This window comes from Xenopus laevis, chromosome 3L, assembly GCF_017654675.1.
Source record: "Xenopus laevis strain J_2021 chromosome 3L, Xenopus_laevis_v10.1, whole genome shotgun sequence".
NCBI lineage: Eukaryota > Metazoa > Chordata > Amphibia > Anura > Pipidae > Xenopus > Xenopus laevis.
The window spans coordinates 5,013,503-5,034,611 of NC_054375.1; the positions used below are offsets into that span (position 1 = coordinate 5,013,503).

Genomic DNA, 21,109 nt, shown 5'->3' on the forward strand with positions numbered 1-21,109 from the left:
TAAAGAAAATCGGCTGGTTTTGCTTCCAATAAGGATTAATTATATCTTAGTTGGGATCAAGTACAAGTTACTGTTTTATTATTACAGAGAAAAAGGAAATCATTTTTAAAAATTTGGATTATTTGATTATAATGGGAGAGGACCTTTCAGTAATTCAGAGCTTTCTGGATAATGGGTTTGCGGTTAACGGATCCCATACATGTACTTTTTATTCGGTCTCTCTCCTTTTCATCTTGCAGTCTCTCCATGAAGTCCCTGCTGGTTGCTGGGGTAAGCTGGAGCCTAGCAACCAGATAGCTGCTGAAATTCCAAACTGATCTCTTCGGTCGGGGGTTTCCAGCAGATGGTAGAGTGTAAGCTCACTGTGCCCGGAAGTCCCTGAAAACAATATGTTTTCTGCAGACGCAAGCTCATTCCAATGCACAACTACAGCATCACCAACTAAATTCCAGAAAGAAAAAGCTCAGCCAGAAGCACATTTACTGCTTGTTCAGCACTTCAATGGGACAATTAAGGTGCTACTATAGAAAACTAAAGAGTATCTCTCCAAAAAACAATAGAGCACCAGTTTTTTTTTTACACTGTTGCTGGTACAGATATAAACAATGCTTTCTCCTATCATCAATAAAACTGCCCTTCTGGGCTTCCACATTGGATATAGTCAAAGTATCGGTGGACTTTGCTTTTGGTTAACAGGCTAACATAGACAACACAAGGCTAATTACGGATGAATTCAGATTTGCCTTACATAGCAGCATAGAAAGCAGGGCAGTCTGCATTAAAATGGATTAATAATCAGCCCTGTAGCCCTGACTTCTATGATAGATAAAGCTCAGCAGCAGCCCAGAGCCCACTGAGCATGTGCAGTGCCACCGACACACACAACGAGATGGGGAGCAGTCAGGGACAACGGTGAAGGCCTGGATCATGACTGTTATAGAGCTGCTGAACCTCCGGGCTGGTGCAGTCAATTCAGTACAGGTATGGGACCTGTTATCCAGAATGCTCAGGATCTCGGGCGTTTCAGATAAAGGATCTTTCTGTAATTTGGATCTTTATACCTTAAGTCTACTAGAAAATCGTGCAACAACATTAAAGGAGACGGAAAGGCTAAAAGTAAGTAAGCTTTATCAGAAAGGCCTATATAAATACACCAGTAAACGCTCAAAGTAATGCTGCTCTGAGTCCTCTGTTAAAAGAAACATCACATTTCTTTCCTTCTATTGTGTACTCATGGGCTTCTGTATCAGACTTCCTGTTTTCAGCTTAAAACCCAGGGCTAGGGCTTGAGCATGCTCAGTTTGCTCCTCTCTCCCTCCTCCCTGCTGTAATCTGAGCTCAGAGCTATGAGTGAGCAGGGAGAGATCCAGGCAGGAAGTGATGTCACACCAAGCTAATATGGCAGCTGCTATCTTAAACATACAGGGAGCCTCTAGAGCTTTTAGAGCTAAAACATTCTACAGAATAAATATAGCATGCTAGCTTGCACTATTGCAGCTAATCTATTGGCAATAAACTGCCTCCTTAGCTTTTCTTCTCCTTTAAATAAACCCAATGGGCTGGTATAAAGATTGATATTTATATTATATATCTTAGTTTGGATCAATTACCAGGTACTTTTGTATTATTACAGAGAAAAAGGGAATCATTTTTAAAAATTTGGATAAAATGGAGTCTATGGGATACAGCCTTTCTGTAATTCGGAACTTTCTGAATAATGAATTCCATACCTGTACATATATTTCCCCCCCCCCAATTTAAGGTTTTAGTTAAATTGTCCCGACCTGAAAATTTTTACCCTCCGATAAAAACTCGAATGTCAGGAAGGCAATTAACACACAGTATTCAAATTCAACGGAACTCTGCCATTGACTTGTAAATTAATTTCGCCGGGTTTTAGGTTGGGGAATATTTCAATTAAAACAGTTTCCATGGTCTAGGTGTGATAAATCTCGCTTTTGAATTTAGAGATTGAAATTCGTATTTGTGAATTTTGACACCAAAAAAATTCGAATTTACTATTCGACAAAGTGTTTTGAAATTGAATAAAAATCTTCTACGAAGCTCCCATGTCTGCATGGGGAGAAAGGCTAAATTTATAGGGTTGGTTCTAGGGATTTTGGATTCGGCCGAACCCCCGAATCCTTAGCGAAAGATTCGGCCGAATACCGAACCCAAACCCTAATTTGCATATGCAAATTAAGGGTGGGAAGGGGAAAACTTTTTTTACTTCCTTGTTTTCTGACAAAAAGTCACACTATTTCTCTCCCGCCCCTAATTTGCATATGCAAATTAGGATTCGGATTTGGTTCGGCCGGGCACTCTGATTCGGCCGAATCCAAATCCTGCTAAAAAAAGGCCGAATCCTGGATTCGGTGCATCCCTAGGTGGTTCACCTTTGAGTTAACTTTTAGTATATTCTAGAATATCCAATATCTTCCTTATTTATATTTTATAGTTGTTGAGTTATTGGCCCTTCTCTTTTGCCTCTTTCCAGCTTTCAAATGGGGGTCACTGACCCCATTTTAAAAACAAATTCTCTGTAAGGCTACACATGTATTGTTGTTGCATTTTTCATGCAGGCCTCTCCTATTCATAGTCCAGTCTCTTATTCAGATCAATGCATGGTTGCTAGGGTAATTTGGACCGTAGCAACCAGATGGCTGAAATTGCAAACTGGAGAGCTGCTGAAATAATAAAAAAATGAAAACCAATTGCAAATTGTCTCCGAATATCCCTCTCTACGTCATACTAAAAGTTAATTTAATAGTGAAGAACCCCTTTAAGCCCAACTTCTACTTTAAAGCTAAGTTCTGTATTTTGGAAGAGCCGCTCTTAAAAGTTTCTCTTAACGGGTGCAGCGTGGAGTTTATTTCTAGAGTCACAACTGAAACCTGAAAATCTTAGGCCACATCTCAGCTTCCCCAAGAGACACATCGTTAGACCACAGCTTGCTTAATTGACTGAAACACCTATTAACGGCAATCAAAGGCAAAGTGGATCAAAGGCAAAGCGGTTTTGGAAGAAAAACAAACAAAAAAAAAAACTTAAGTTAAGAGGAAGGAGATATAAAAAGGCCATTAAGTAAATCATTATCCCAATGTCTAGCAGCAATATTAAAATATCTGGTGGCCCTTACAGAGAATAAGAATTTATTTATAAAGGAATCTTTTGCCAGACAGGAAGTAAAGACTGTCAGACGAGCAGCAGGAAATACTGTCCCCCTGTGCAGTCACAGTAATGGTTCCGTGCCTGCTTTTCTATTTGATGAAAGGGTCCATTTAAAGGAACGATGCGTTCACGTTGTACCTTGGAGTCAGCGGAGTTAAAACCCTTCGCTAATATATTTCATACCGCAGCCTACGGCTTATTCAATGCACAGAGGGACCACTTTGGCAAACACGAGCCCCAGACACAACGCTTTAATTAAAAGAAAGACATAAAATATGCACGGGGAAATAAAGAGGCTGCCTGTAGAAACGTTCTGCCATGTACTTAAGTACAAAATAAAATCAATTTACTAAGTAAATGCTCCAGTGCTTCCTTTAGATGCTGTTGTTTATGGGTGGTTTGTGCGGCAGAATATAGATTCGGAAGGTTATTATCAGAAAGGATGGATGGCAGGAGTCCTAAACAAGATCAGCATTATTAGTCCTGCATAAAAATCGCAGAGAAAACACACAGATAAAACTTCCCTGCATAGATTTCCTTCCCCCTATCCCAGACGGAGCAAAAATAAATGCACCACAATGGCCCTGCTCATCCAAAACTGTACTGAAAAGGCCAAGCTGGGTCTCCAGTTTGGAGTTTCAGCCATCTGGTTGCTAGAGTCCAAATTTCCTTAGCAACCATGCATTGATTAGAATAAGATATACAAAAATAGTGATAGAAGGCGCACACCCTAAAGTGAAATTACAGGGTGCTAATCCATAGGCGTCTCCCCATAAGGGTCTCCAAATGAATTACAAAATAAAAAATAATAGATAGCACACCCGATTTGAAAAACAAATGAAATTATTACAAAAGAGAAAAAAAAGAAATTATCCAAAAATAATATGCAAAAAAATCAAAAACTAAGGTCAGCCCAACGCGTTTCGACCTCAAGGGTCTTCTTTATTTTGTGCCCCTGAGGCCTTTTATTATTTTTTGTTTATTTTGTGCCCCTGAGGAAGACCCTTAAGGTCGAAACGCGTTGGGCTGACCTTAGTTTTTGATTTTTTTGCATATTATTTTTGGATAATTTCTTTTTTTTCTTTTTTGTAATAAATTCATTTGTTTTTCAAGTCGGGTGTGCTATCTATTATTTTTATTTTTTGATTAGAAAATGAGACTGGAATATGAATAGGAGAGGGTCTGGATATTAAAGGGGTGGTTCAGCTTTAAATTAACCTTTAAAATGTTATAGAATGACCAATTCTAAGAAACTTTTCAGTTGGTTCATTATTTATGATTTGCCTTGTTTTTCTGACCCAGCTTTCAAATGGGGGTCACTGACCTCATCCAAAAACAAATGTTCTGTAAGGCTACACATTTATTGTTATTGCTACTTTTTATAACTCATCTTTCTATTCAGGCCTCTCCTATTCCAGTCTCTGATTCAAATTGGTGCATGGTTGCTATGGTAATTTTAACCCTAGCAACCAGACTGCTGACATTGCAACCTGCTGAATAAAAAACTAAACTCAAAAGCCACAAATTATAAAAAATGAAAACCAATTGTAAATTGTCTCAGAATATCACTTTCTATCATACTAAAAGGTGAACATCTCCTTTAAGGCAAGTAATAAAAAGTAGCAACGACAATACAATTTGTAGACTTACAGAGCATTTGTTTTGTGATTGGGGGTCAGTGACCCCCCTCTCCCCACATTTAAAAGCTGGAAAGAGTCTGAAGAAAAAGACAATTCAAAAACTATACAAAATAAATTATGAAGACCAATGAAAAAGTTGCTTGAAGGGGTGGTTCACTTAAGTTAACATTTAGAATGTCATCGAATGGCTAACTCTATGTAACTTTTCAATTGGTCTTCATTGTTTATTTTTCAGAGTTTTTTAATTATTTGCCTTCTTCTGCTGACTCTTTCCAGCTTTCAAATGGGGGGGGTCACTGACCCCATCTAAAAACAAATGCTGTATAAGGCTACAAATGTATTGTTATTGCTACTTTTTACTATTCATCTTTCTAGTCAGACCCTCTCCTATTCATATTCCAGTCTCTTTTTCAAATCAATGCATGGTTTCTAGGGGAATTTGGACCCTAGCTACCAGATGGCTGACATTGCAAACTGGAGAGCTGCTGAAAAAAAAAAGCTAAATAAACCAAACATCACAAATAAAAAATGAAAACCAATTGCAGAATATCACTCTCTACATCATACTAAAAGTTAATTTGAAGGTGAACCACCCCTTTTAAAGGAGAACTAAACCCTATAAATGAATGTGGCTAAAAATGCCAGACCTTATTGCACTGGCCTAAAGTTTGAGCTTGTCAATAGCAGCAATGATCCAGGACTTCAAACTTGTCACAGGGGGTCACCATCTTGGAAAGTGTCTGTGACACTCACATGCTCAGTGGGCTCTGATTGGCTGTTGAGAAGCTGAGCTTAGGGCTCGTCACTAATTATCCAGCAGAAAATGAGCTTCCCTGGCTGTAATATAAGCTGATGCTACAGGTTTGCTGATTATTAAATTCTCATGCTAATTGCACTGGTTTCTGTGCTGCCATGTAGTAATTATGTGTATTAATTACTAATCAGCCTTATATTGTGACATTTCTATTCTATGTGTACTGTATATTGTTAGTGGCTCCCTAAGCTCAGTAAGTGACAGCTGCACAGAGCATGTGCAGTGAATCAGCAGAAAAGAAGATGGGGAGCTACTGGGGCATCTTTGGAGACACACATCTTTACTGCTAAAGGGCTGTGGTTGCCTTGGGATGGTACAAAAGCCTAAAGCATAATGTGCAACATGTCTAGCCTCCTTCTTTAGTAAGGCTTTAGTTCTTCTTTAAAATGGGCTATTCTATAATACAGTCCTGCACTGAACCAATTTCTAAGACCCGAACCCGCAGCCTGCCAACCCAAACCGCAACTCACATATTTACCCACTTTGATCCGCTACCCGACCCAGACCCGCAACTGCCTTATCCACAACCCGACCCGCTGAACACTATCAAACAGGAAGTGATGTTGCTGCAAAGCGGAAGTGACATCATCAAAAATGAGCAGGGACAGAAACGAGTTTTGTAAAATATAGACAATATAACATAAGATAAGAAATTTAGACGAGACTATGAAAATTCTACCCTCATTCCGCAGGGTACCCGCTTTTTTTGCGGCTAGTATAACATACTAAAATTTAATGTAAAAGTCAACCATCAATTTAAGGATCATCACGGCTTAATTATATATATATATATATATATATATATATATATATATATATATATATATATATATATATATATATATATATATATATATATATAATTTACAGAGTGCAGCGAGCACCTTAATGTACACAATGTTACCGGTATTTATATTTATAGGACGGTAAGTAACAATATTCACACCTGCAAAGGACAGACAGTCCCTTTTTTTTTTTTATTATACTCGTCAAGTCAAGGAAATGAGCTGATGTTCTGAGCAATGGGCTTATCTTCTTAGCAGCGCCTTAGTTATAAATACACTGTAAAAAAAAAAAAAAAAAGGAAAAACAAAGTAGCACAGGAAGGCTAAATCCAACAACATTTGCTCATAGTTAGACAAAGGAATAGGTGAGGCTACTCACCAGCCAGAAGCCCTAGGGAAGAAAGTGCACCCAGCAAAGGTGTACCCACAGGTTGCCAGGATATTAGGGTTGCCCGTTAGCCCTATCAACCGGACACCCAGACCTTTGCCCATAAATCTAGGCCTGCACATATACCAACAGGATCAGGATATCCGGATATCCAGCATCATTATATATATGCGAAACTGTAGACTGCATTGGCTTCTATATACCCATGCACCACTTCCTGCGATTATTGTTAAGCTTGATGATCACAGATCCCTTTAAACAGTTAAAGAGCATGACATGCCATTTACAAAAGCCAGAGGACACACCTCACTGAAATAGGAAACTCTGAAATGACTAAGCAATGGCAGGCAGCGGATAGAACTCACACCAAGCAAAAGCCATTCTTATCTGGGCTAATAAATGAATTCACTTGTCAGTGCCTGGTTGGGGTTTTATATTCTCCAGGAACTTTGTGCTTTGCATCTAGATTTGTTTTGGTTTCACTCATTCAGTTATACCAAAGCAAGTATCAAAGGAAAATGCTTACCCCGTCGGGGTGCGGGTTATTGGAACCCAAACACTGACAGAAAATGCCCCAAGCAAGTGCTATGATGTAGGGATACACCAAATACAGGATTTGGTTGGGGAATCCACGTGCCTGGCTAAGTTGAATCCAAAAAACCACACAAACAACGAAGTAAATAAAATTTGCAGGTCAGCGTTCGGATTCAGTTTGCTATTTGGCCAAATCCGATCACATACCGGTTATAGTGGGAGTTAAAATAAGCCCTGGCATTCCAAACACATAGAAGCCCAAACAGACGCCAACTAGCACACTAAATTGTACATTTCTATGGCATCTTACAACAGCCCCTGTGGCATTTGCCAGAACCCATAGATTGCCAGTCCGGGCCTGCAACCACATAATGATTCTCACACATACATTATATAAGGTATCCCACCATAGAGACCCAGTATATATAAGGGAGGGAGACACAGTATATATAAGTGAATGTATCCCACTATAGAGACACAGTATATATAAGGGAGGGAGTGTATCCCACTATAGAGACACAGTATATTTAAAGGAGGGAGTGTATCCAACTATAGAGACACAGTATATATAAGGGAGGGAGTGTATCCCACTATAGAGACACAGTATATATAAGGGAGGGAGTGTATCCCACTATAGAGACACAGTATAAAAGAGAAGGACTTTCCCAACACTGACAGAATAAACACAGGAGCCAATGGTTGGGCCCCTATAACACTGGTATCTGCCCCAGACCAGCCATGAGGAACAACTTACCCCAAGTACGAATTCTTTCACCTCGTCCAGGTCTCCATTCTTAAGGGCCCACATGAACTCCTTGTCACCCATATCAGGAGGAGAATAGGGAGGCGAGAGCAGGAAGGAGCGGGGCCTGGGACTTGTCTCTTTCCACTTCCCACACAGAACGCCAAGCCGGAGATCCCGGAATGTCACCGCGCATGCGCGCCAGCAATCATAGCGTCAGAACGCACTGACGTCCATCACGTGATGCTGGCAGAACAGGGAAAGATGGCGCTCAGGGGAATGTTTGCTTATTTACTCGCAGCCGGGGAGATCCCGCTATAATTCAGTATTACTTCTCCCTGAGGTCGTGGTAGTTGTAGGGAACAAGTATATTTTACTCCCTGATAACACGAATGACGCAGTGCTAATGGTATGATCCTGTGTGACTGTCAGACAGAATTGTCTTCTTTCTGCAGGGGCTGCTGGGAGTTGTAGTAAATGGCAGTGTTGGGGGGCGCTGTATTGACTACCTGCGCCTTGATAAGGATTTGAAGTTTGAAGAATTAGATGGATATCTGGATCCTGTCACAGGAATAGAGATTAAATAATGATGAGTCCGAGAACTTTGGAAATAGGCAAATTGGGGTTTAGGATGAGTATTAGGGAGTATGTGAAGAGAGGGAGGAGTGAGAATAAGAGGCTGAAATAACCTAAGCTGGGCCTAATTAGTACCTGGGCCTGTTTCACTGGTATTGTGGCAGTCTAGTCCCCTCCTTGTTACTGATAAGGATATTAGAAGTCACTGAGGGGTTGTTCTGTGACCATATAAAGGCACAAGGCTGCAGGCTGAGTTATACAGGGAACTCTGAGTATCACTCATGTATTATAAGGGATAATGTACCCCCTACTGTAAATGATAAGGATATTAGAAGTCACTGAGGGGTTCTGTGACCATATAAAGACACAAGGCTGCAGGCTGAGTTATACAGGGAACTCTGAGTATCACTCATGTATTATAAGGGGTAATGTACCCCCTACTGTAAATGATAAGGATATTAGAAGTCACTGAGGGGTTGTTCTGTGACCATATAAAGACACAAGGCTGCAGGCTGAGTTATACAGGGAACTCTGAGTATCACTCATGTATTATAAGGGATAATGTACCCCCTACTGTAAATGATAAGGATATTAGAAGTCACTGAGGGGTTGTTCTGTGACCATATAAAGGCACAAGGCTGCAGGCTGAGTTATACAGGGAACTCTGAGTATCACTCATGTATTATAAGGGATAATGTACCCCCTACTGTAAATGATAAGGATATTAGAAGTCACTGAGGGGTTGTTCTGTGACCATATAAAGGCACAAGGCTGCAGGCTGAGTTATACAGGGAACTCTGAGTATCACTCGTGTATTATAAGGGATCATGTACCCCCTACTGTAAATGATAAGGATATTAGAAGTCACTGAGGGGTTGTTCTGTGACCATATAAAGACACAAGGCTGCAGGCTGAGTTATACAGGGAACTCTGAGTATCACTCATGTATTATAAGGGATAACGTACCCCCTACTGTAAATGATAAGGATATTAGAAGTAACTGACACGTTGTTCTGTGACATAATTCAGAGTTGACTTAGGGGGCAGATTTACTTAAGGTCGAATATCGAGGGTTAATTAACCCTCGATATTCGACTGTCGAAGTTAGATCCTTCGACTTCGAATATCGAAGTCAAAGGATTTAGCGCTATTCGTTCGATCGAATGTAAAATCGTTCGATCGGACGATTTTTCTTCGACCTAAAAATGCTTAGGAAGCCTAAGGGGACCTTCCCCATAGGCTAACATTGACCTCGGTAGCTTTTAGTTGGCGAACTAGGGGGTCGTTTTTAGTTCGATTCAAAGTCGTAGTTGAAGGTCGAAGTAGCCAAAAAAAACATTCGAAATTTTATAGTTTTTTTTCCTCTATTCCTTCACTCGAGCTAAGTAAAGGGGCCCCTGAATATCCTCATATTTTACTAGAAGTGTGCTCTTTCATCCCTTCATGCTCTAGCACTTGCATCTCAGGAGTTAAGTAAATGACCCCTTGTGTGTGCCATTGGCTTCATTCAGTGGGGTTATGAGTGGTAACCCAATTTTTCTCTTGTCATGGTATCCCAAATATTTCCTATGGTCTCTGACCAGCAATTTCATACATGCCCCTAGGCAAGATGGCCTATTAATTGTAAGCTGTGTGGTACCTATCAGTAGCTCTCATTGTTTCCTTTGTAATGTATTTGTGGTTCCCATGGTAACGGTCTTCCTGAACAGTGTGATTTGTCATCTCTTCCTGTTCTAACACCTTTCCTGCTACCATCGGGTCTCTTCTAAAACTCCCTGCCAAATCCATTTGAACGGATTATTGCATTAAGTAAACTCTAGCAGCTACAGAGAAGATCGGGACAATTCATGCGAGAACCTAAAGTACTGACACACTCCACTAAATACCTGTTACCCAGCTTGATCCCCTGAAAACGGGAGACCCTCTGCTGCCAAAAAAAGACCTCTTACCTGCACACGGATCTGGGAGAAATTGCTTAAATCCGTGTGACTGTAAAATAGGCACTACTGCTATAATACATAATCCACCCGAGAGCCACTGCGAGAAACTTCACATTTACTAGTTCAATATGAATGAATATAACCCCCCAAAAAATGATTTTGGAGGATAGTCATTCTGTCTCTATCACATCTATTACCTACTGCTACTGATCCCATTTTCTGCAGGGAAAACCCTTCCAACACATTCCACTTGTCTCTGTCTCTATATATTAGGTACCTATCTAGTGCTACCAATCCCTATTTCTGTAGGGAAATGAGAGAGAGCAGACAGTAACCCTTCCAACACTTTCCTCTTGTCTCTATATATTAGGTACCTATCTAGTGTTACCAATCCCTATTTCTGTAGGGAAATGAGAGAGAGCAGACAGTAACTCTTCCAACACTTTCCTCTTGTCTCTATATATTAGGTACCTATCTAGTGCTACCAATCCCTATTTCTGTAGGGAAATGAGAGCAGAGCAGACAGTAACACTTCCAACACTTTCCTCTTGTCTCTATATATTAGGTACCTATCTAGTGCTACCAATCCCTATTTCTGTAGGGAAATGAGAGAGAGCAGACAGTAACCCTTCCAACACTTTCCTCTTGTCTCTATATATTAGGTACCTATCTAGTGTTACCAATCCCTATTTCTGTAGGGAAATGAGAGAGAGCAGACAGTAACCCTTCCAACACTTTCCTCTTGTCTCTATATATTAGGTACCTATCTAGTGTTACCAATCCCTATTTCTGTAGGGAAATGAGAGAGAGCAGACAGTAACCCTTCCAACACTTTCCTCTTGTCTCTATATATTAGGTACCTATCTAGTGTTACCAATCCCTATTTCTGTAGGGAAATGAGAGAGAGCAGACAGTAACCCTTCCAACACTTTCCTCTTGTCTCTATATATTAGGTACCTATCTAGTGTTACCAATCCCTATTTCTGTAGGGAAATGAGAGAGAGCAGACAGTAACCCTTCCAACACTTTCCTCTTGTCTCTATATATTAGGTACCTATCTAGTGTTACCAATCCCTATTTCTGTAGGGAAATGAGAGAGAGCAGACAGTAACCCTTCCAACACTTTCCCCTTGTCTTTGTCTCTACTATATATTCACACTCTTTGGAACCATAAATATAAGAGGACAGTGTGGGATAGAAGTGCCACAATTTCCAGCAATTTTGGAGAGCAAGCTTTTGGTGGTGACCTTGAATTCCATGCGCGTTTCAAGATGAGATTGCGCAGTGAGGCGACTTGGTGTCAGGGAAAATGCTGATAATGATGGATGCTGACTGCAGATTTCAGAGAATCTCAGATGTTTTGCATTCAAGCCATTCCTCTCCTGTGTGACAAGCATCAAGGCACGAGCTGCTCGTAGCTGTTTGAAAGATTCAACTGAATTTTCTGTTTGGGGAGAGACATATAAAGGACCTATAAAGGCATACTTCCAATTTTAATTGTAAAAGGGGGGCATTACAAAATAACCTAGGGTTAAAATAAAATGATATTATACAGAGAAGTTTATGTAACTACTTGAGCAGGTTTGCGGACCAAAGACATTCCTTGTAAGGCTGCATTGGACCCTTGGGTGCGGGAAAGCAAAAATCAGAGTAGTTCCATTGGCTAATTTGTATTAGAGATGCAACTAATCCAGGATTCGGCTTTTTGCAGCAGGATTCGGATTCAGCCGAATCCTTCTGCCCAGCAGAACCAAATCTGAATAATAATTTGCATATGCAAATTAGGGCGGGAGGGAACTCACGTGTATTTTTGTCATAAAACAAGGAAGTAAAATAATTTTTCCCATTCCCACCAATAATTTGCATAAGCAAATTAAGATTCAGTTCAGTATGCGGCTGAATCTTTCACAAAGGATTCGGGGGTTCGGCTGAATCCAAAATAGTGGATTTGGTGCATCCCTAATTTGTATCGTTGATGAAAATTTATGACATTCCTAATTAATACATGACTTAACCATCCCCCTAGCAGTGGCAAGTCTTCTTCTCTTAGCATACCACCAACTGTGGGACCTACTGTCTTCTGAAGACCAAGAAGCAGTGTCGGACTGGCCCATAGGGATACTGGAGAAAGTCTGATGCATATTGAGAGCTAAGGTATGTGCATTACATGTGTATTTTGGAGGCCCTTGAATCAAGGTTTTTTAATGGACCCCAGATGCCCCAGTCTCAGAAGAGACATCATCTGGAATGTGAGAAGACAAATGGGCCAGCTGAAATCGCATTAAGAAATAGAGATCATTATTGTTTGCCAGACCCGCCTGAACCATCACATAAATCTACACCCACTCTGCACAAGATATTTTCATCATCTATGACTCTGCAAGGTCACATCCTACAGATAGTACTGAGTCTGAACATAAGTGGACCAGCAATTATCAGATGAAACCACTTGATCACCTTCAAAGTCAATGGGATGCTCTTGTTTTGACTCTCAGCCATTTCAATGGCTGCTATTTAGAAAGATTTATATAATAAGATAAATAGTCCTGAAAAGTGGTATTTTGGCAGTTTTGTGCAGAAATCAAGCCCAGTCCAATTAACTCCAGCCTTATATTTGCCCATTACACCATTAATGACAGCTTCCTCACATTACACGGCTCAATTTGCGAGATGAGCTGTTTCTCGAACGTTTCTGCAAATTTCAAATATGAAATGTCTTCCCGGGACCTGATTAAATTTTCCCCTCAGATAAATGCAAAAAGTCGCAGCCTTCCTAGACTGTCACTGCTATGCCAAGCGAGACATTTGCATGTGGCGTTTCGTAATTAAGAATGATATTTAAGTGCTAAATTACAAGGAATCATTTGATGGGGTTGTCACAGTAGAACATGCCGTTATAATAGGCTGACATTGAAATAATGTCTTAGAATAAGAGATTGTTAATAAAAGAAGAAACCTGAGGTTCAGTGCTTGCATTAGACATGAGAGCTGGCCCACAAAGTGGTACATAATGGCACCCCTTAAAAAATGGCATGGAGTGTTGACTGCATCTCACATGGGTACAATGGAGCTCTGTAGGCAGATGATGAATATAGGGCTTCTCAGTGCCATGTGTCCAAACAGGCTTCATAACTAGGGGCTTTCTATGAGATGCCCAAATGTTGTCCATCCCCTGTCTTTTTGTAGCACTAGGACATTCTAGAGGGGAGATCCTCCAACAAGGAGCCTAAATGCTTTCTCTGTTTATGGATGCTTAACATACTGTACATTCAAGATCCTCCAACGAAGAGCCTAAATGCTTTCTCCAATTATGGATACTTAACATACTGTACATATAGGATCATCCAACGAGGATCCTAAATGTTTTCTCCAACTATGGATGTTTTTAACTTACATACAGCATCCTCCAATGAGGATCCTGCATGCTTTCTCCAGCTTTGTATCTTTAATGATTATATAGGGTCCTTCAATCAGTACCCCATTACTCCAGTTATAGATCCCCTACACTCAAGATCCTATATGCATTCTCTGCCTGTAGATGTTTAACATGCTCCAGCCAGGATCCTGAATGCTTTCTCCAGCTCTGGTTCTTTAATGATTGTATAGAGTCCTTTAATCAGGATCTTCAAACCTCCAACTATGAATGTGTATTTTTTCTTATTTATGGACTTCTCAATCAGGATCCTAAATGCTTTCTCCAGCTCTGGAACTTGACAGTTATATAGGGTTCTTCAATCAGGATCCTGAAGCCTCCAACTATGACCATGTATTGTTTGTTTATACATGAACCCTTCAATCAGAATCCTAAATGATTTCTCCAGCTCTGGATGTTTACCATGCATACATAATCCTCCAAACAGGATCCAAAATGATTATACAGGATCCTCAAACCGCTTTCTTCAGCTTTGGATGTTTAATGAAATCCATGAGGGATCAAAACGATCCTCAATCCTCTATGCATGTGTCTTTTTTTCAAAAAAAACATGGTGAACAATTATGATCATGCATTTATTGTCCAGGGTTGGGCTGTTGTGAGCCTCTGGAAAGCTTGAGCGACCCTGTTCATACTTTATACAGTTTAAAATAAGCCAACCCTAAATTAAGGCTGAACAATATACAGCCATGGTCATAGAAGTGTGTTTTGGCACCAAAAAGGCAAAGTTAAGCTGCTGAAAGAAGTGGAATTAATTTAAAGGGTAGCGTTTCACTTTAACATATCTAAATTATTGTTTGGGAAACTTTTCCTATAAATTGGTTGTCCCTTGACTCTCTTCTGGCACAAACTTTAAATGACAGACTTTCTGTTCCATATCCCAGGAGGCAGGTGCACGTATCATTTCTCAGCTGCATTTCTTTTATCATAAATTTGACTCACCTGTGACTCACCCCAGGAGAGAATTTAGCACCATCTTCCAAGCTTTTCGGAGGGTTCTGTCCCCTAAGGTTTGGTAATTACTTGAAAGTAATTTCTCTGCTCTTTAAAAAAAGATACTTCAGATCTAATCGTTATTTTGAATATTTTTCATCTCTAAAACATCTTGAAAACACCTCAATATGTGACATGGATTAATGATACCTTTTCCCCCCAGAATTTCACAAAAAGTTGTGGATGAAGTTGCCACATGTATATTATGTATATCAAAAATACACTCTGGATTTGTCCGACAAGTATGTCCAAGTTCTCTACTACTTATATATCCTGCCCAGACAGAGGGGAAGGTGAGGAGTAAATACAGAATGAGGAACCACAGATGGACCCTGCCCGGACAGAGGGGAAGGTGAGGAGTAAATACAGAATGAGGAACCACAGATAGACCCTGCCCGGACAGAGGGGGAGGTGAGGAGTAAATACAGAATGAGAAACCACAGATAGACCCGGCCCAGACAGAGGGGAAGGTGAGGAGTAAATACAGAATGAGGAACCATAGATGGACCCTGCCCAGACAGAGGGGGAGGTGAAGGCTACATACAGAATGAGGAACCACAGATGGACCCTGCCCAGACAGAGGGGAAGGTGAAGGTTACATACAGAATAAAGAAACACATATGGACTCTGCCCAGACAGAGGGGACGATGAGGGGTAAATACAGAATAAGGAACCACAAATGGACCCTGCCCAGACAGAGGGGAAGGTGAGTGGTACATACAGAATGAGGAACCACAGATGGACCCTGCCTGGAAAGAGGGGGAAGGTGACTGCACCATACAGAATGAGGAATCACCAGTGGACCCTGCCCAGATAGAGGGGAAGGTGAGGGGTACAAAGAGAATGAGGACCCACAGATAGATCCGGCCCAGACAGAGGGGAAGGTTAGAGCAGCATACAAAATGAGGAACCGCAGTTGGACCCTGCCCAGAAAGAGGGGGAAGGTGAGTGCTACATACAGAATGAGGACCCACAGATGGACCCTGCCCAGACAGAGGGGAATTAGTAATTGCTCATTTAATAATTCATGTTGTTGGATGAAACATACCAACATGCATCAACACTTAATAATAAATAGCAATATAGTGGAACTTCTGAAAAAAAGTGTTGAGCAATTTATATCCCACTTAAATATTACAGCTGGAATCAGGGGTAGGCAGAAAAGGTGTGTGCCTACGGGGGCACCAGGGGGAGGGGAGCTAGCTAGGCATGTACCCCCCTTATGCCACCTACCCCTAATCTGGACCTCCCGCCGAACGCTAGTTATTTACTGTGCCCCCCTCCCAGTGCCGGCTTGGCCTGTCACTGGTTACAGCTGAATGTGCCCTTTAAATCCACAGCAGTGGAAGAATCTCCTGATTAAGTGCTCTGTTGAATAGCAAATGAAATATATTTCTTACAGGGAAATATACCATTCTTCCCCATTACCTTATGTAACGGTAAGACGGACAACATGTATAAGTAATTGAAACCCGTGACAATTTATCATAGAAACAAGAAGCAAATAAGATGACTTTTTCTTTTTTCACAAGAAGGGATGGATTAATCCTCTTGTCCCCTGTCTGCATGATTAAATTAATGGCATTTCTTGTCTCCAGATTCAAGAGTGATGTGACTGACATGATTATTCCCATTGTAATAGAAACACTGTGGAATAAAGAAAGGAGAAATATGATTGTAAGTGGAGTTTTGTATGAGAAAGGTTTAGGTCTCAGTTGAGATGAAAGGGCTCATTTACTAACAAGGGGCAATATATATAATTACACCAAGGGGCAGATTCACTAAGCTCGAGTGAAGGATTCGAATGAAAAATACTTCGAATTTCGAAGTATTTTTTTGGTACTTTGACCATCGAATTGGTTAAATTCGTTCGAATTCGAACGAATCGAAGTAAAAATCGTTCGACTATTCGACCGTTCGATAGTCGAAGTACTTTCCCTTTAAAAAAAACTTCGACCCCCTACTTCGGCAGGTAAAACCTACTGAAGTCAATGTTAGCCTATGGGGAAGGTCCCCATAGGTTTGCTAACCTTTTTTTGATCGAAGGATTTTCCTTCGATCGTTGGATTAAAATCCTTCGAATCGTTCGATTCGAAGGATTTAATCGTTCGATCGAACGGAAAATCCTTCGATCGATCGATCGAAGGATTAGCGCTAAATCCTTCGACTTCGATATTCGAAGTCGAAGGATTTCAATTCGAGGGTCGAATTTCGAAGTATTTTTAACTTCGAAATTCGACCCTTATTGAATCGGCCCCCAAGTATTCAATTGAATACTGGAAAACATGCTATAATGTGGCCAAATATAATAATAGAGGAGGGCCTCCTCAGAACAGGTGAACTATTATGAGCAAATATAAACTTTGTTAAAAAAATGTGAAAATATTCATATTTAGGTAAAAACACAATTTCTACTTTTATATATAATTTACCAGATTCTCAGATTTTAAAATATTTAAACAATGACAATTTTAAATTCCATTTGGTGTATTCCATCATATTTATTCGGAGCTTTTAACATGGCTTTTGATAAACATTTCTGTAAGACCTAAAGATGAAGGAGCTGTAGAATGTTTTGGCAAAACAAGAAAAAAATGAATAAAATTTGAATGATTGGAACGATTCCAAGTAAAAATCATTCGACCATTCGATAATCGAAGTACTGTCTCTTTAAAAAGAACTTTGACTTCATACTTCGCCACTTTAAACCTACCGAAGTGCAATGTTAGCCTATGGGGACCTTCCAGAGCACTTTTCTAAGTTGTTCTTGATCGAATAAATATCATTCGATCGATCGTTTCGAATCGTTCGATTCGAACAATTTCATCGTTTGATCGAACGATTTTTATTTGATCTTTTTTAGCTTCAAATTCGAAGGATTTTACTTCGAGGGTCGAATTCGAGGGTTTTTTAATCCTCGAAATTCGACCCTTGATAAATCTGACCCTAATAGTCTATAATTGAAACATAGTTCTACAGCTTGGCAAAAATCTTTATTTTCTGTAGAGAGACTGCAAAATATTTTGGCAAAATAAGAAAAAAAACCATAACCATAATGTACCCAACCGTTTGATAATTATGTTGACATTTTTTATAATGAAATCAACATCATGGGATTTCCAGGCAGTGAAATTTCTATTCCACCGTCAACAAATATTTCCTTTTGTTTTTTTCTGACACTTTATGAATAGGTAATTGCCCCTGTAACCACCCCTTTAAGGGCTCTTACACATGAGCGTTTTGACCTGCGCTCCCCTGCGTTCCGTTTTTTGGCGTTCAGCCGCAGGGGAGCGCAGGAATAGACGCAAGTCATTATTTCAAATGGGGCTGTACTCACTCAGGCGCGTGTAGGTGCCGAACGCAGGTTCAGACGCAACATGCTGCATTTTTCCTGCGAAGGATTTTAGTCCAACGATCGAAGGATTATCCTTCGACCAAAAACATTTAGGAAAGCCTATGGGGACCTTCCCCATAGGCTAACATTGAGTTCGGTAGGTTTTAGATGGCGAACTAGGGGGTCGAAGTTTTTTCTTAAAGAGACAGTACTTCGACTATCGAATAGTCGAACGATTTTTAGTTCGAATCCTTCGATTCGAAGTCGAAGGTCGGAGTAGCCCATTCGATGGTCGAAGTAGCCCAAAAAACACTTCGAAATTTGAAGTTTTTTTACTTCGAATCCTTCACTCGAGCTTGGTGAATTGGCCCCTATGTGTATAAATAATATTTAAGGTCCTCTCCATCTAATGTTTGGTGAAATTCTTTTCTATGGAGGGGCTACTGTAACGTAAAGTATCCCAAACCCAGAAAATACTCAAGGCCTCGGTTCACGCTTCTGCCTATAACTTCTGCCCTCTGCTACTTAGATGCCTCTAGGTCCAGGGTCTCCAAGTGAGACTATCAAGGAAAGAGTTCTGGGCAGACAAACGAACCAAAAGTGTATGGGAAGAATGGAGAACAAGGAGCGTGCTCGAGGGTCATACCCAGAAAATACTCAAGGCCTCGGTTCACGCTTCTGCCTATAACTTCTGCCCTCTGCTACTTAGTTGCCTCTAGGTCCAGGGTCTCCAAGTGAGACTATCAAGGAAAGAGTTCTGGGCAGACAAACGAACCAAAAGTGTATGGGAAGAATGGAGAACAAGGAGCGTGCTCGAGGGTCATACCTGGCTGATACAAATCAGGCAGAGCAGTATGAAATCAGGAGTCAGGGACGTAGTCGAGGTCACAGGCCAGGGTCAAAACCAACAGTAGCGCAGTACAGAAACAGGATCCGAGAGCGATCAATAAACGGGCAGAGGTCAGTCAGGACAGGCAGCAAACTAGGGAAGGTCAGGAACAGGCTAGGTCAGAAACAAACAAGAGAGACTAGAAAAAGAACCCAGTAACTATAAGAACTACTTTGGGCAGTGATTGTTTGGTCGAGGCCCCTTTAAATATTTTAATTTTGTGCCAAGCACAATGTAAAGGACACCTAAAAAGAGGTCTGTGGTTGCTACCCTTATAACTCCAGAATGTTTTTGTGCCAATATCTAATTCCTCCCACATTAGATTATCTAAGACTAGAAGATTACATTTACTGTGGAGGGGCCGAAGAATGTTTTTGCAAAATAAGGAGAAAAAATGAATAAAATGTCCCACCACCGACAACAATTTCCCTTTTTTTTTTTTGTTTCCTTGGAAACCCTTTGCCGATTTATAAACCGGCCATTCCTGCTTTAATGAGAAACTCTGAAATGCACGGGAAATCATTCATTCTTTAACTTCTTGAATACATATTCTAAAGACAGATGACTGCTTCTTTGAAAATCTCATAAAAAAATGATAAAAAAAAAAACCACCCAGATCGAACCCTGCCATTCCTCCGATTCCTTTTCTCTTTCTTGTAGCTGTAATGAAATTCCAAAGCGCTGTCATTTTTCAGATAACGTTTGTAGTGTCGAGTTAAGTAAGCGTATTCTTGGCTTCCTCTAATATACCATAATAATGCTCATATTACCCTCTTTGTCAATGTATATGTTTTATTTTTTTAAACTATTTGTTTTCAATCTTTCAACCAATATATCATAATGTTTTCAAGAAATCATTGTTTCTTTGATTTTCTGGATTAAATATAATCAATTTAGAAGATGATATTGACCGAAACATCTCACAATGGGGCAAATTCACTAAGACGCGAAGCGCCAAACGCTAGCGTTATTTCGCTAGCGTTTGGCATTTTCGCTACTGCGCAAATTCACTAACGAACGCTGGCGTAGTTTCGCTAGTGTTACTTCGCACCCTTACGCCAGGCGAATTTTCGCTAGCGACGAAACTACGCAAATTCACTAACTTGCGCAGTGTACTGAACGCTACCTTTTACGCTAGACTTCCTTCGCCACCTCAGACCTGGCGAAGCGCAATAGAGTAGATAGGGATTGTTTCCAAAAAAGTCAAAAAATTTTCTAAGTCCCAAAAAACGCTGGCGTGTTTTCTACATGATGGGTGATAGGCTGAAAAAGATCGAAAATTTTTTTGGGGCTCCCCTTCCTCCCCCCTACATTTCCTGACTCATGGCAACTTACCTAGACAGTGGGCACATGTGTAGGGCAAAAGAAAAATTTTATTTGCAGATTTGAAGATTTTCTTGGCATTTGTAGTGCAGATACGTATTCCTCCATTGAAATTTGAATTTCGCGCCGTATGCAAATTAGCCTTCGCTAGCGTAACTTCGCTTTACATAGCGAATCAACGCTAGCGCAACTTCGCAACCTTACGCTACCCCTGAGCGCAACTTCGGATTTTAGTGAATTTGCGGAGCACTGGCGAAAATGCGCCTGGCGAAGTGCGGCGAAGTTGCGCCTGCTGCAACTTCGATTCTTAGTGAATTTGCCCCAATGTCTTTACAAGTTTTCTTGTCACAGTGGAACCCTCTCCTCTAGAAAACGAGTTCACCGAGGGAATGTTCACTTTTAATTTCTTTACCTATTATTGTTTTTGCAATTTCGCAGCTGCTCGGGAGCCTCAGGTGCTGGTTTCTAAATATATTAAAGCCTGTGCATCGCGGGCCGACCAATCATCAGGAACCAGGGAATTTAATTTAAATATCATTTGGTTTTT

The 21,109-nt window shown here is 40.5% G+C and overlaps 1 protein-coding gene and 1 long non-coding RNA gene across 2 annotated transcripts in view; both read right to left on the reverse strand.

The window, feature by feature from the left end:
• Nucleotides 1-8,294, reverse strand: part of mtpn.L (myotrophin L homeolog) — a 33,647-nt gene extending 25,353 nt beyond the window's left edge. The window contains exon 1 of the mRNA XM_018240862.2: nucleotides 8,087-8,294. Coding sequence (XP_018096351.1) covers nucleotides 8,087-8,158 — 72 coding nt within the window. The 5' untranslated portion in view covers nucleotides 8,159-8,294. The remainder of the gene's footprint in view (nucleotides 1-8,086) is intronic.
• Nucleotides 8,295-16,387: 8,093 nt separating this feature from the next.
• Nucleotides 16,388-19,260, reverse strand: LOC121401153. The gene is made up of 2 exons (XR_005966147.1): nucleotides 19,177-19,260; nucleotides 16,388-16,663 (listed from the first exon to the last, which is right to left on the reverse strand). It is a non-coding gene; the product is annotated as an uncharacterized LOC121401153 (long non-coding RNA).
• Between the last annotated feature and the right edge of the window lie 1,849 nt (nucleotides 19,261-21,109).